Source organism: Carcharhinus amblyrhynchos, chromosome 21 (assembly GCF_965287045.1).
Source record: "Carcharhinus amblyrhynchos chromosome 21, sCarAmb.v2.hapA, whole genome shotgun sequence".
Lineage (NCBI taxonomy): Eukaryota > Metazoa > Chordata > Chondrichthyes > Carcharhiniformes > Carcharhinidae > Carcharhinus > Carcharhinus amblyrhynchos.
This window is the reverse complement of record NC_137344.1, coordinates 4,431,742-4,447,979: the sequence shown is the minus strand read 5'-3', so window position 1 is coordinate 4,447,979 and position 16,238 is coordinate 4,431,742. Positions and strand designations below refer to the sequence as shown.

At 43.3% G+C, this 16,238-nt stretch overlaps 2 protein-coding genes across 5 annotated transcripts in view; one reads left to right on the top strand and one right to left on the bottom strand.

Moving 5' to 3' along the window:
• The window catches only part of atad5a (ATPase family AAA domain containing 5a), a 63,822-nt gene extending 53,121 nt beyond the window's left edge, over positions 1–10,701 (bottom strand). For all 4 annotated transcript variants that reach the window (XM_080209308.1, XM_080209309.1, XM_080209311.1 and 1 more), the window contains exons 1-4: positions 10,619–10,701; positions 8,377–10,241; positions 5,129–5,219; positions 2,538–2,693 (exon numbers count right to left, since the gene is read on the bottom strand). In XM_080209308.1, the coding sequence (XP_080065434.1) occupies positions 2,538–2,693; positions 5,129–5,219; positions 8,377–10,241; positions 10,619–10,693 (2,187 nt within the window). In that variant the 5' untranslated portion in view covers positions 10,694–10,701. The remainder of the gene's footprint in view (positions 1–2,537; positions 2,694–5,128; positions 5,220–8,376; positions 10,242–10,618) is intronic.
• Positions 10,702–11,641: 940 nt separating this feature from the next.
• Positions 11,642–16,238, top strand: part of crlf3 (cytokine receptor-like factor 3) — a 62,599-nt gene continuing 58,002 nt past the window's right edge. Inside the window, exon 1 of the mRNA XM_080209304.1 lies at positions 11,642–11,765. The gene's annotated coding sequence lies outside the window, so the exon portion shown is untranslated. The remainder of the gene's footprint in view (positions 11,766–16,238) is intronic.

Here is a 16,238-nt window from a genome sequence, read left to right as displayed (position 1 = left end):
GTCCAACAGGTTTATTTGAAATCACAAGCTTTTGGAGTGCTGCTCCTTCATAAGGCAGATCTAGAGCGCATGTTTCAGGGAAAGAAGGTGGGCAGCCAACACAGATAAGGCAGTTATTGGCAGAAAACCACTGTGAAACACTCCTGCACACCTCATTTTGCCCTGTACTAATGATGGCTGGGAGCAGGTCCACAAAAACATCCTCTTGGATAAAGATCAAATGGAATACAATGTTGGCAAGTGTGAGGTTATCCACTTTGGCAGGAATAATAGTAGGAAGGACTACTACTTACAGGGCAAAAAGCTGCAGCATGCTACGGTGCAGAGGGACCTGGGGGTCCTTGTGCATGAGTCGCAAAAACCCAGCCTACAGGTGCAGCAGGTGGTCAGGAAGGCAAATGGAATGTTGGCCTTCATAGCGAGGGGGATTGAATATAAAAGCAGGGAGGTCTTGCTGCAACTGTACAGGGCACTGGTGAGGCTGCAGCTGGAGTACTGTGTGCAGTTTTGGTCGCTGCACTTGCGCAAGGATATTTTGGCCTTGGAGGGAGTGCAGAGGAGGTTCACTAGGCTGATTCCGGAGTTGAGGGAGTTGAGCTATGAAGAGAGGCTGAATAGACTGGGCTTGTACTCGTTAGAGTTTAGAAGGATGAGGGGGGATCTTATTGAGACATATAAGATGATGAAAGGGATGGATAGGGTAGAGGTGGAGAGGTTCTTCCCGCTCAGAAAGGACAGCAGGACTAGAGTGCACAGCCTCAAGATAAGGGGGGGGGGGGGGCAGTTTAGAACGGAGTTGAGGAGGAATTTCTTCACTCAAAGGGTGGTGAATCTCTGGAATTCTCTGCCCGTTGAAGTGGTGGAGGCTGCCTCGCTAAATATATTTAAGACGTGGGTAGATAGGTTTTTGGTAGACAAGGGAATTAAGGGTTATGGGGAAAAGGCGGGAAAGTGGAACTGAGCCACTTCAGATCAGCCATGATCTTATTGAATGGCGGGGTAGGCTCGAAGGGCTAGATGGCCTACTCCTGATCCTATTTCTTATGTTCTTATATGCAAGAAGTATTTTATTAAAATGCTAGAATCTGATTTTGCAATCAGCCAACTCGCAGGATGCCCGTGCCAGTTATTGCTGTGAACCATCTTTAAAAAAACAACTAAAAGACGATATTGAAGTTAGAATAATGGCAATAGAACCACAATTCCAGATCAAGTGGTCTGTGCCAGTGCCGATGCTCCACACAAGACTCCTCTTTAACTCAATGCATCAACAAAGCTTCATTTCTTTTCCCCCTCATATGTTTATCCAAGTTCTCCAAAATGCATCTGTGCTGTTGGCCACAACTATTCAATGTGATCACAAGTACCACATGTTCCATCACTCAGTGAAGAGGTTTCTCCTGAATTCCCTGCTAAATCTATCAGCAACCGTATTGTATTTATGTCTCCTAGTTTTGTTCTCTTCTATTAATGAAGTAATACTCATTAAGTCCACTTTCCTGCCTGAGAGCTACCATTTGTGAGTGGTGCAGTAGTAAAGGCCAAAACAGACTGACACAAGTAAAAGTTCAATATTCACAAATACTCAATGCCTAACAGGCCACTTCAATCATAGAAACTAGGAGTAGGCCATTTAAGCCTGCTCTACCATTCATTTTGATCATGGCTGGTTATCAAAATCAATATCCTGATCCCCCTTCTCCCCAGTATAGTTAAGAAAGCCCACCAATGCCTCAACTTTCTCAGAAGACTAAGGATATTTGACATGTCAGCTATGACCCTCACCAACTTTTACAGATGCACCATAGAAAGCATTCTTTCTGGTTGTATCACAGCTTGGTATGGCTCCAGCTCCATGCAAGACCGCAACGAAGTACAAAAGTGAATGTAGCCCAATCCATCATGCAAATCAGCCTCCCATCCACTGGCTCTATCTACACTTCCCAATGCCTCAGCAAAGCAGCCAGCATAATTAAGGACCCCATGCATCCCGAACATTCTCTCTTCCATCTTCTTCTGTCGGTAAAAAGATACAAAAGTTCGAGGTCACGTACCAACCAACTCAGGAACAGCTTCTTCCCTACTGCTATCAGATTTTTGAATGGACCTACCTCACATTAAGTTGATCTTTCTCTACGTCCTAGCTACGTAACACTACATTCTGCACTCTCTTGTTTCCTTCTCTATGAATGGTATGTTTTGTCTATATAGCGCATAAGAAACAATACTTTTCACCGTATGTTAATATGAGACAATAATAAATCAAATCAAAAAATATCCATACCTCCCCATATCATTCAGAAACAATATTATAGAGACAAATCTATCCAAGTAAATTTGGATTAGACTGTAACATTTTATAACAATATTCAGAAGTACATTCCTGCACACCAAGTGCTTTTTGTGAACCCTCTTCCAACGTCAAACCTGATGGTCAAATTCCACACAAAACACTTTTCGGACTGTACCAAGCCACCACTCCCTGCTTTTCAAATGTTGTGTATTTTTCTTTAGTTAAAAACCTGAAATACTAGTACCTCAATCCTGTGAGATTTCCCATCAGATTTGGCTTGCTGTCGAGTTGACCGTCTCAAAGGTGTAATGGATTCCAAAGGATTTCTACCCTTGCTCTGCACTTTGGCTTTTTCAACTAGTCTCTTTGCTTCGGCCATATTCTTGGACCTGGACATCCGCTAAATAACAAAAAATGTTAATAATTAGAAAAATACCACCATCTAAATGAAAAAAGTCCTGCATTTGTATCACAAGCAGCACGGTAGCACAATGGTTAGCACTACTTCACAGCGCCAGGAACTCAGGTTCGATTCCTGGCTTGGGTCACTGTCTGTATGGAGGTTGCACATTCTGCCCATGTCTGCAAGGGTTTCCTCCGGGTGCTCCGGTTTTCTCCCACATTCTGAAAGATGTGCTTGTTAGGTTGGTTGACCTGAACAGGCGCTGGACTGTGGCAACTAGGGGACTTTAAGACATTCCAAAGCAACACTGCACTGGCTGAGATTACTCATGGAGGTTCCACCTTCTTAAACTTCCCCTTCACCTGTGGTGTGCTGATCCTCAGGTTAAATCACCACTGACAGCTCTCCCTCTCAAAGGGGAGAGATGCCAATGGTCATCTGGGACTATAAAGACTACTACGTCTAATTAAGTACTTTTGAAATGTAGGCATAGTTGTAGACATAGTTGCACAATGTAACTTGGCACAGAGCAAGCTCTCGCAATTAGGAATGTGATAATGACTAGATAACCTTTGTTTTTTTTAAGTAAAGTGATGCTGGCTGAGAGTATTGGTCAAGACACCAGAAAACACCCACCTTTTCAAGAATTATGGGATCTTTTACATCCACTCAGAGGTGGTGTGAGTTTTGTTATAGCTCATCAAAAGTACACATCTCCAACAATTATCCAGTGCCATATTTTCCCCTTGGTCCTTTTTAATTTCTGATAATTTTCAATTCTCTTTTGAAGGCCAACATTTAATCTGCTTCCGCCACACACACACACACACACACAGACAGAACGTACCACATCCTGACCATATACCATGTAAAGAAGTTTCTCATGTCATTTTGCCATCCCGTTTAAGCTGATGCCTTCTGCTTCTTAACCCGTCTACTAAGGGGAATAACTTCTCCCAATCTACTCTGTCCAAGTTCCTTGAGACTTTGAAAACCTCAATCAAATCTCCTCAAACTTCTTTTCTGAAGAGAACAGCCCAGGTGTGGCTCAAGTTCCTCATCCCTTGAAACACTCTCACGAATCATTTCTGTCCCATAGAATCCCTACAATGCAGAAGGCGGCCATTCAGCCCATTGAGTCTGCACAGGTTCTCTGAAAGAGCATTTCGCCCAGGCCTGTCTGCCAGTCCTATCCCCACATCCCATGCATTTACCATGGCTAATCCACCATACATGCACATCTTTGCACTATGGGAGGAAACCAGAACATCCGGAGAAACCCGCACAGACACAGGGAGAATGTGCAAACTCCACACAGACAGTGACCCAAAGCTGGAATTAAACCCAGGTCTCTAGCGCTGAGAGGCAGCAGTGCTAGCTACTGGGCTGCCTCTCTAATGCCTTCACACCCATCCTGATATGCGGCATCCCTAATTGGGCATAACACTATAGTTGAGCTCAAACTAGGTTTTATACAGACTCATCACAGCCTGCAACCCTATTTATAAAGCAGAGGATTCCACATATTTTATCAACCACTTTCACAATCTGCCAAGCTATCTTCAACAATTTGTGATTGTATACCTCAGGACCATCTTTATTTTGTATTCCCTCTCCTCACTTTCGCAACCAAAATGAAACAATAATAAGAACAGTAAGAAATAGGAGCAGGAATAGGCCATCTAGCCCTTCGAACCTGCCCCGCCATTCAGTAAGATTATGGCTGATCTCCTCAAACTCATGGCTGAAACACTTCATGCCTCTTCATAAAATTTCATCTGTCACTCATTCATTCAACCAGCCTAAGTCTTCTTAAGGTTTATCACTAATTTCAATTAATTAAAATCAATTAAGCTCAATCAAATGTTTATCTTTAAAATGTCTATATTTGGGAACAATTTATATCTACTCAAATATTTTTAAAATGTGAATTTTTTTTTAAAAGAACTTCACCTATATTTTGGAACATCACTGTTAGCAGTGCTGCCTCAGGGACCTGGGTTTAATTCCGCTCTCGGGTGACCATGCATAGTTTGCGCATTCTCCCGTTGTCTGTACGGGATTCCCCCAGGTGCTCTGGTTTTCTTCCACAGTCCAAAGATGTGCAGATAAGGTAGATTGAGCATGTTAAATTGCCCCTTAATGTCACAAGATGTGTAGGTTAGGATGATTAATGGGGTTACAAGGATAGAGCTCGAGTAAGATGTTCTTTTGGAGAGTTGATGCAGACTCAATGAGCCACTTTGCCTCCTTCTGCAATGTATAGGGATTCTATGGTCACTCTACTTGGGCCAATTTCAAATCCTAATTTGAAAGGACAGTATTCAACACACACCCTTACAAGGGCTATATTTTCAGCTCTGCGTTTGCACACATTACTGTTTACAGAACAATAAATATCATGAAAATTTTATTCCTGGAAATACAAACACCTGGTTGCTCCTTGGAGTAAATTCCATGTTCTCGTCCATTTCTTTTGCTTTTATATCATTTTGGGACCGAGTGATTCGTGTAAACTTCATTCTGAAAAGCCAATACACAAAATATAGTGAAACTTCATTCTGTATTTCATTCACATTATAAATTTACATAGAAACCCCATTATTCAAGTTATAGTTTACTGCTGTGTACACAGGATTAACTTTGAATATTAAGTCATTCTGATCAACGGGTCTGTGCTTGTGTTTATGTTTCATCTCAGTCTACTCACGACTTACTTCATCAATATATCTTTCCATGCATTTTTTCCTCATTTATTTATCTTCCTTTAAACATGTCTATGTTATTCACCTCAACTACTTCATTGGTATCATGTTACACATTCTGACTAAAAATTGAATCATAAAAGTTTAAAATGTACACATGGCATTCTGATCATTTATAGGCATATAAACCAATGGTCAGGGCTGCACAGGTTTAACGTCGACCTTGCTGGGTGCATGAACGTAGGAACATTCAGCGCTTTAAAACCTGTTCCTCTATTCTGCTAATCGTGATTGATCTATACCTTCACTCCTACTTTTGTTTTGTCTTCCTCAATAACTGTATGCAATAAAAACCTATTGTCCTCAAATTTCAAATAACCCAGAGGTTACCTGTTCTAGGAGCAGATTAATCCATTTAAAACATACAAAGAGCCAATCAATCAGTGCAATATCCTATCATAATTTCTACTCACCTCTAGCTGTCCCCCACCCCATCACAAACGGTGAGGGCAGGTTACTCTCAGCTACCCTAATGTCATAACTGTCAACACAGGTCAGGTATGCAATCAATAAGCCCCTTCTAAAAAGCGTTCTTATCCCCTCAGAACGATGTGGTCAAAGCTCACTCTGCTGAGACACTGAGTGGAAACAAATAGTATCTGGGTATTTATACACACAGAACTGAGCCAAGGCCAGGCACTAACTCAAACAGAGGGGAAATTCCACCATTCGGACTGGTTATTAATCCAGTAAAAATATCACATCAAGACTGCACACATTGAGCTGAACTCAGCTAGGCAGCAGTGAGGGGCACAACATCTTACCTCAGTACCTTTGAACTGAGAACAGACAAGGTCCAGTAACCCTGCTGCCAGGTCTACGCATAGCACCAGTGAAAAGAGAATCAGCTTCAGTGGTGAGGCCCCTACACGATCAAATATTATCCAGATGCCTAATGTCTCAAGTTCACACCAAGGTAACTGCACCAAAGCCATGGGTCACCATGCACAGAAGAGAAGAAAACTGAGTAAAGGAAGAAGGAATCTACATTTCCAATTTTTCTGCAGTTGTTACAAACACGGAGGCAAGCAGTTGCTTGTAGGAACCTCTAATTTCTAGCTGGGAATGCTACAAAATCTTCTCTCGCCTAATTGGGAAAAGTTCAACTTGCATTAAAATCAAGTGGGTATCATAGCAAGTATTATAACAACACACCAAAACAAACTAGCAAAGAACACAATAGCACAGTGGTTAGCACTGCTGCCTCACAGTGCCAGGACCTGGGTTTGATTCTGGCCTTCGGTGACTGCCTATGTGGAATTTGCACATTACCCCCGTAGGTTTCTGGTTTCCACCTCACAATCCAAAAGCACGCAGGTTAGGAAGATTGATCATGACATATGTGTGGGGTTACAGGGATAGGACAGAGGGGAGGGGCTGGATGAGCACTTGACACATCAAAACATTCATGGCTATGGGCCAAATGCTGGTGGAGCCAGAGGTTTACAGCATGGAAACAGGCCCCTCAGCCCAACTTGGTCCGTGCCGCCCAGTTTTTACCATTAAGCTAGTCCCACTTGCCTGCATTTGGCCCATATCCCTCTATATCGATCTTACCCATGTAACTATTGAAATGCTTCTTAAAAAACAAAATTGTACCTGCCTCTATTACTACCTCTGGCAGCTCATTCCACACACTCACCACCTTGTGTTTGAAAGATTTGCTCCTCTGGACCCTTTTGTATCTCCCCCCCCCCTCACTTTAAACCTATGCCCTGTAGTTTTAGACTCCCCTACCTTTGGGAAAAGCTATTGACTATCTAGCTGATCTATGCCCCTCATTATTTTATAGATCTCTATGAGATCACCCCTCAGCCTCCTATGCTCCAGGGGAAAAAAAGTCCCAGCTATGCAGCCTCTCTTATAACTCAAACCATCAAGTCCAAGTAGCATCTTAGGAAATCTTTTCTGCACTCTTTCTAGTTTAATAATATTTTTTCTATAGTAGGGTTATCAGAACAGTACACAGTATTCCAAGTGTGGCCATACCAATATCTTGTACAACTTCAACAAGACATGTCAACTCCTGTATTCAATGTTCTGTAAGAAATGTCACAACACCAGGTTAAATTCCAACCTGCTGGACTTTAACCTGGTGTGTGAGACTTCTTATTGTACTTATCCCAGTCGAAGACCTGCATCTCCACATTCAATGTTCTGACCAATCAATGCCTTGCTGGAGCATGCTGAATGCCTTCTTCACTGTCCTGTCACTCGTGACTCCACTTTTAAGAAACTATGAACTGGTACCCCCCCGCAGATCTTCCTGTTCTATCGTTCTCCCCAATGCCCTTTGGTTGATGGGATTAGTTTTTTAAAATTTATTTATCAATGTCACAAGAAGGCTTACATTAACACTACAATGAAGTTACTGTGAAAATCCTCTAGTCGCCACACTCAGGCACCTGTTCGAGTACACAGATGGAGAATTTAGCATAGCCAATGCACCTAACCAGCATATGGGAAGAAACCTGGAGCACCTGGAGGAAACCCACACAGACACAGGGAGAACATGCAAACTCTACACAGTCAATGACCCAAGCCGGGAATCGAACCCAGGTCCCTGACTCTGGGAGGCAGCAGTACTAATCATTGTGCCACCCTATTGTACCTGCCTCTACTATTAGGATTAGGTGAGGGTTTAGGTATTTCTTGTATGCCAGTGCAGATTCAATGGGCCGAGGGTCCTCATCTGCACTGTATGATTCTGTGATTCTCTGTTGAATCTTTTAACGTGACACCCATGAGGACAATAACACGACGTAAAGGAAAAACTGCGAAGGCAGTGATGATGCGGCTGGTTAAAAAAAGCTAAACTACTTATCAGAATGTAGGTTTTACATTTGGATGTAAACGATAACAGATCATGGAGTCACAACCAACCTACAACGGTGTAGATTTAAAATACACAATACCTGATTGGACTTTCGTTACAGGTCGTAGGAATCATTTCCGCTTTGTATATGCTATTTTCTTCAGAAGACCAACGTGTCAATTTTGGGGTTGACCTACGGATTGGGACACCTAGGCAATCCACACCAACGGCTTTATCTGGCGTCAGGCAATAATCCAGAGCATCTCTTTGCTGTCTAAGGCTTCTCCGTGTAACTCTACAGGTTTCACTTGATCGAGTCGTTGCTGGATCAAAAGGCTTTGGGTCTCTTGATTCTTTAGTTGTCTCATCGCATGCTTTCAGATAAGGATTAATTTCCTCTCCTGCTATTTCACAGTCATCCGGGCTTTTACATTCTGCTTTCCGAACTTTTCTGCGTTTTAACCTTTTGTTCTTTTTCATGGTTGCATTTCCAGATGCACTTTTTTCCACCCTAGCATCTTTACTGCCTTTGTTTGACATCTCATTTTTTGTAATCTGAACTAATTCCTCTTTTCCCTTCTCCAGACTGGGCTCATCATCACCCAGTTCAGCTGCTTCTCCTAGTGTTAAACATTGTTTTGAGGCCTTTGGTTTCTGCACCACCTTCTTGAGTCCAGTTTTTGCTGGATCTGAAGAGGGCGGTTGTCTGAAAGCATTCATAAACTGCTCCCTTTCAGCTCGACTACACTTAGCCTTCACAGGACTCTTATCAATTATATCCAATACTGACAACTCTAACTCCTCCTCCCCTATCACCACGTTGGATCTCCTTGCAGGAACTGGCTCAGTGTTCTCAATGGGATGCGGACTCACTGGTTGGATTTCAACAGCATCGCTTTCAGAGTCTGCTTTCTTTCTCAAAAAGATTGATGCTATCTTTTTCTGTTTCGTTTTGGAACTTTGAAATGAGGTAGATATAGGACTAGAGTGAATCTGAACATGCACAGTCATTGTTTTAGGGGAGACTGGCTGGGGAGCAGCTGAACTCATGTCTGTTAAATTGGGAAGCGTGTTACTTTCCTCAATTATCTCAGAATCATCCCCCGATTCTTTTTCAGGTGAAGACTCTTCAGTTTCCTGGTTCTTTATAAAGTCTTCAAATGACACAGTAACAGTACTGTCGTTCACCTGACAAGTCTTGTCAACTGTTGTATCCAAACTTGTCTCATAGAGGCACGTTTTTTCACTTTCAATAACCACAGGAACAGTAGCTCCTTGAACCTCTGGCCTTTCAACACCCTTTTCACAACCACCATCCTTTGTCACAAGTTCAACATCTGTCTGTCTTGAGGGATCTTCATTATTACCTGCAATCTTTCTTTTTCGTGTCTTTCTGAAGATTTTACTTGAATAATCACAGGGTTCTTTGCAGCTTTTCTTTCTGTTCCCCGCTTTTGTCCTCCTTCGTACAATGTTGGAATCCACACAAACACTGTCCTCATTCTCTTCAAATAGCTCTTGGCTTTCTGCACAAAGCTGAGCAATTAGTGCAGCAGTGTCACTCCCAAGAACGCCAACACCTGATCTCACGCCGCAGACCTCTCCAATACTCGAGTTGCTCACATCACTGACTTCAACTACCTCATGACATTCATTCAATTTACGGCTTAAATTAATTCTTCTCCTGAGCCTTTTCCCCTTTGGCGTTTGGTGCTTCTCCTCCGAGACCACCGATGATTCTTTATGACAGTCCACAGATGTTACAGCCGAATTCTTTCCTTCACATTCACCAAACACATCTGAAGCAACATTTCGTCCACTTGGAGTTTTCTTGAAGTAATCCATTATGTTGCTAGATTTCGGTAATGGAAAGGCAGCGTCAACGGACTTCGATAATGGTGAAAAGTAGCTCGTGATTGTGTTTGTGGAGGAATCCTCTGCATCTTTTTTTGGCTTCTTACATGACTATAAAACAAACACATTGAAAAAGTCCAATAGTGTGTAATAGCTCCATTCACTTGCATGTCTTTGATCAAAATGACTTATTTTGTAAGTGACATGTGACACAATTACTGTCCATTTAATCATCAAGCTGCAGTAGATCATCAATAAATGGATTGTCCAGTACATTTGATAAGGAAAGCCTCTACACTCTGTTTACTTCTTACCACACATTACATACTCCATTAATTGGACAAGTAATATATGCAACTATATAAACTGAGTGAATGACAGGTGATATTAGCAATTGTTATTATTCAGGTGTTTTCAAAACTGCAGCATGTATGGAATTTCAGGAAAATGCAAGAGGGAATGGGGGAAAAAAATCCAGATGTTCTCACCTCATCATATTCTTCTACTGTACCGGCCATAGCAATAATCCCAACCATATCAGCAATCACTATCCTCCTTAGCATTCAGAAAGAAACCTGTGAAGGGAAGAGCAAAGAATATTACACAAAATAAACTACTATTGGCAATCACACAAATTGGTTTTCTTGCGCAGAATTCAGAAAAATACACGAGTTAAACTCAAATCAATCTGTACACAGTAATAACGAAAGACATTAAGCCCATTTCAGACTAAACCAAATCTCCAGCAAATACTAACATTAATTACACATCCATATTCAAAGCCACACACTTGCCTTTATGACACTTCGGGTCGAAAGCCGTGAACCCATATTTCGTTGCTCCCCTTTTTGCCCTCTTACAAGGGCCCTGAGCCTGAGAAACCTCCTCTTGTAATTTGCCTTTCAGAATGAAAAACCGCCAGTTACTCGCATTACTTCGATTTTACACTGCATCGTTTATGGAAAACATATATTAAAGTAAAGCTCCCTACGCCTCCCCCCCTCCGTTGCCCTTTGTTTTCTCCCCCTCTGAATACCCCAGAGAGCTGCTTGGAGGAGGAGGGGGGGAAATCCTCTTTCAAACGGGCGCCCGAACCAGCCAGAAATGGCGCCAACTCACTCTGACCTTTGCCCCCGCACCCCACCAACCAATCGCAGGACCGGCCGGCGCGTGCCCCTCAATGGCGGGCCAGGTACCGCCCACATCCCCGCCCGGATTGGCTCTTCCAGCCTCCCCCCGGCGGTTAATTGGCTTCAGTCCCCGCCCATCTCCCCTTCCTCCGCCTCCCTGACAGCTGTCAATCATCAGCTTCCCCCCCCCCCCCCCCGCCCCGCCCCGCGCGGACCTGACTGACAGGAGGAAGGTGGCGCTGGGCCGGGAAGACCCGAGAGGAGCCGCTGGGCCGGGAGGGGGCGCTGGATTGGGAGGACTTGGGAGGGAGTCGCTGGGCCGGGAGGGGGCGCTGGATTGGGAGGATTTGGGAGGGTGCCCCGGGCCGGGAGGACCTGGGAGGCACCGAGAGGGGGAGGTCGCTGGGCCTGGTGCCTCATCCTGTCAGAGTTCGGTGAGGCGGTGAGCTGGTGTCTGTTTCGTTCTCTGCTCGGCTTCACTTCACTATGAGTTAATACCCACACGGTGAGTCTCTTGGAAAACAGGTTTCTTCCCAGTGTTGAAGTGGGAATCCTCATTTTTTAAAGTGGTCTGTTTGCTCTGAGCTCTCTAAGGGGAAGTGGTTTGCCAGATTGTCCGCTAGGCAGCGGCTTTGGGGATTGCAGAAACCTTTAAAATATCTGCCATGGGAGGTCCTTCACTTCAATTTTCATTATTTATTTGGACCCAGGAACTTTTATCATGAGTTTTCTTTTCTTATATGTCTCAATTCTGCAGTTTTTAAAAAGATTGTCTTGATCTTGACTTTAAAAACAGTTTAATAACTTTTTTGATTTTATTTAATGAGAATTGGATTGAAATCTGTGAATTGGGTAGATTTAGTTTTGTTTGCTGAATCCCTGAGTCCCTACTGTACAGAAAAGGCCATTTGGCCCATCATGCCTGTACTGAAAGCAATCCTACCCAGGCTCTACCTCCATAACCCTATGCATGTACTTTCCTCATCCTCCTGACACTAAGGGGCAATTTAGCATGGCCAATCAACCTGACCTGCACATCTTTCCATTTGTGGGAGGAAACCGGAGCACCTGGATGAAACCCATGCAGACATGGGGAGAATGTGCAGAATCCACACAGACAGTGACCTGAGGCTGGAATTGATCCTGGGTCCCTGACGCTGTGAGGCAGCAGTACTAACCACCATGCCACTTTGCTGCCCTGAAAACTGATTCCATACCTGGAGTTGAACCCTGGCTGCTGAGTGAAAACTAGGAATCTTTATCGCTAGACCATATGGGAGGACTTAAATGGGTTTCTGCATTGCAAAGAAACTCCATTGCTTTAATGTGATCCTCCTTTTCTTAGGTTTTGCAGTTCATGTTTTTCTTCCCCAGTGCTGATTTGTGTATTGGAAATTGAGTGAATTACTATTGGATTTTGTCATTAAGATTCCCTACTGGTATTGGTTTGGGAATGCCACATTGAGTCAAGTGGAAATATGCCTACTGTGCATGTGTTCTTTTTCTTGTTATTTACTGGTCCCTGATCCCAGTAAAGCTATTAGGAACAGTAACCCACGAATCAGGTCCCCAAGAATGGAGAAAGAATCGGTAGGTCAATTTGTGCTGTCTTTGCACATCTCTCAACAGTTACTCTACAAAGCTAAATAAGGAAACTTCAGAAACCAGACCGACTAATTCTGTATTGGAACAGACATACTGAAAATGAAGAATGCCTTCAGTTGCCAGAATCATTTGTGGTGACATAAGTGCAGATGGTTAAGGGCGATCCAAGTTATGCAGGAGTTCTTTACTTAAGTATTTAAAAAAAATTGCAGTTTGGTTTCTCAAGATTCCCTGAAGAAAAAAATCTGGAATTTTGGACAAACGTCACAATTCACAGTACTTTTTTCTAACTTTTCATACTGTTTTGTCTTTTCTATACTCTAGGATTTTCCCCCTTTGAGCTAACATGAATTAGAACTGATTTGCAATGGACTATGACCATTTCTAGCATCTTTTTCTCCCACCACTCAATCCACTGACCATGTCAGGTTGGCTCAGAATTCCATCCATTCTTTGTGCAAGTACGGATTCAGTTGAGAAGCTACTTAACTGTATGGTGCATTTCAGCCAAGTATGATTTTGTGTTTGCCCAATATCCATGCATGTGTATTTTTTTAGATGGAGCTTACTTGATAATGCTCGTGAGTGGGACACTGTATTCCCCACTTCATTTCCCATTTCTCACCCTAATTGAGTTCAACTCACTCAGTACAAGCCAGAGAGCAGACTTTTTGTTATAGGGTTCAAGCATTGTTGGCTAGGTCCACATTTATTGCCCCATCCCTAATTGACTCTGAGAAGGTGGTGGTGAGCTGCCTTCTTGTGAATCATATCAGTCCACATGGTGCAGGGACACCCACAGTGCTGTTTGGAAGAAGTTTTGGAATTTTGATCTGCCGATTAGCAAAGGAACAGCAATATAGTTCCAAGTCAAGATGGTGTGTGACTTGGAGTGGAATTTGCAGGAGTGGTGCTCCCATGTGTCTGCTGCCTTGTCCTCCTATATGGTTTGTAAGAAGCTGTCAGAAAATCTTTGGCAAATTGAAGTATATCTGGTTGATGTTACAACCTGCTACCATTGTGCATTGGTAGTGGAGGGAGTGACTGTTGAACGTGTTGGATACATGTCTATAAAGTGGACTGCTTCTCTTGGATGGTGTCAAACTTCTTATGCAGTTCCAACAACACTTTCGTCCAGGCAAGTGGAGAGTATTCCATCACACTTCTGACATGTGTCTTATAGATGGTGGACAGGGACTGGGCAGCTGAGTTACTCATTGCAGAATTCCCAGCCTCTGACTTATTCTGGTAGCCACATTCTATTATTGATCTATTTCAGTTTCTGATAAATGGTAACCCCCGGGAAGTTGATGGTGGAGTTTCAGTAATGGTAGTTCTGTTGAATGCCATGGAACGATGGTTGGGCTCTCTCTCCTTGGAGATAGGTATTGACTGGCACTTGTGTAGTGCAAATGTTCATTGGCACGTATCAACCCAAACCTGAAAGTTGTATCCTGCGACCTGATGGGTGTGTGTGGTTCTATGTTGCATGAGGTGATTGGTTTATTCACTGGGCTGATTGTTTAAATAAGCATTCACAAACCTAGTGTTCCGCATGGTCAGTGCCACGGTGTGGTATACTGCAAGCTTTTGCTTGCACTATGACACAGATGATTTTTCAGTCTTGTATTGAAGTCTGAAGAAATTGTTGTACCCGCACAATCCAGTTACCCTGAAGGTTCTTTCACAGAAAAACTGTGTGCAGTTGAAAACTTGAAAGGAAGTAAAAAGGAAGGAGGTTAACTGACTTCATATGAAGTGTTAGTTGCATTTCTCCTCCCAGCATGTAGTGTGAAACAGGGGCCAAGCAGACCTGAAGGTCCAATATGTCATCCCTGGTCTGTGTTGGGTGTTTGTCGAGTATGTTAGTGATTGAGTTTCTGAACTACTAATCCAGAGGACTGGTCTAATAATCTAGGCACAAGTTCAAATCTTACAGCAGTGAATATGAAACTACCAGATTAAACTTAAAACCAATCTGAAAGACCACCTGCTGCAGGTTCCCCTTCAAGTCATTACCTTCTTGACTTTGAACTATCGCTATATTTCTACTGTCACTGGGTCAAAATCCAGGAACTCTGTCCCTAATAGCACTGTGGGTATACCTACTCCACATGAATTGCAGGAATTCATGAATGCAGCTCATCACCAACTCCTCAAGGTCAATTAGGGTTGGCTAATAAATGCTGGCCTTGATAGTGATACTCCTATCCCATGAATAAATAATTTAAAGTGGCCCCTTTTGGGAAAGGACACCTGCAATCCTTACCTGGTCTGAATCTAGATCAATGTGATTGACTCTTAAATGATCACCAAAATGACCTGGCAAGCCATTCAGTTGGTTCAAATCTACAACAATAGTTGGAGTGGTTCAGAAAATGGCCCACCATCACCTTCCTGAGGCCAGTTCGGGATGAGCATTAAGTACTGGCTTTGCCAGCAACACCCACATCCCATGAATGAATAATTAAAAAAAATAGTCTCTGTCTCACAGGTAGAGAGAGGAGGAAAACTATCTGTTTCTGGTCATTGAACAGTGATACGCAGAGAGTACATGTGTGGGTGTCTGATGAGAATAGATCTGTGCTTTGATGCCCTTTGTGGTTGAATAGAGTTGCAGACACAGGTTATGGATGAAAATGGCTAAGAGCTACACATGAACTTGACCATCATGAAACTATGTGCCAGAGTGAGTCAGCACCCAGAGATAGCAGTGGTCAACATAAGAAATAGGAGTAGGCCACCTAGCCCTTCGAGCCTGTCCCGCCATTCAATAAGATCATGGCTGATCTGAAGTGGATCAGTTCCACTTTCCTGCTGTCTCCCCACAACCCTTAATTCCCTTGTCTGTCAAAAACCTATCTACCTGTGACTTAAATATATTTAGCGAGGTAGCCTCCACTACTTCAATGGGCAGAGAATTCCAGAGATTCACCACCCTTTGAGTGAAGAAGTTCCTCCTCAATTCCGATCTAAACTGCCCCCCCCCCCCCATTTAGTCTCTCTTCATAGTCCAACCCCCTCATCTCCGGTATCAGCCTAGTGAATCTCCTCTGCACTCCCTTCAAGGCCAAAATATCCTTGCGCAAGTGCGGCGACCAAAACTGCACACAGTACTCCAGCTGCGGCCTCGCCAGTGCCCTGTACAGTTGCAGCAAGACCTCCCTGCTTTTATATTCTATCGCCCTTGCTATAAAGGCCAACATACCATTTGCCTTCTTGATCACCTGCAGACTGGGTTTTTGCGACTCATGCACAAGGATCCCCAGGTGCCTCTGCACCGTAGCATGCTGCAGCTTTTCGCCCTTTAAATAGTAATCCCTCCTACTATTATTTCTGCCAAAGTGGATAACCTCACACTTGCTAACATTAT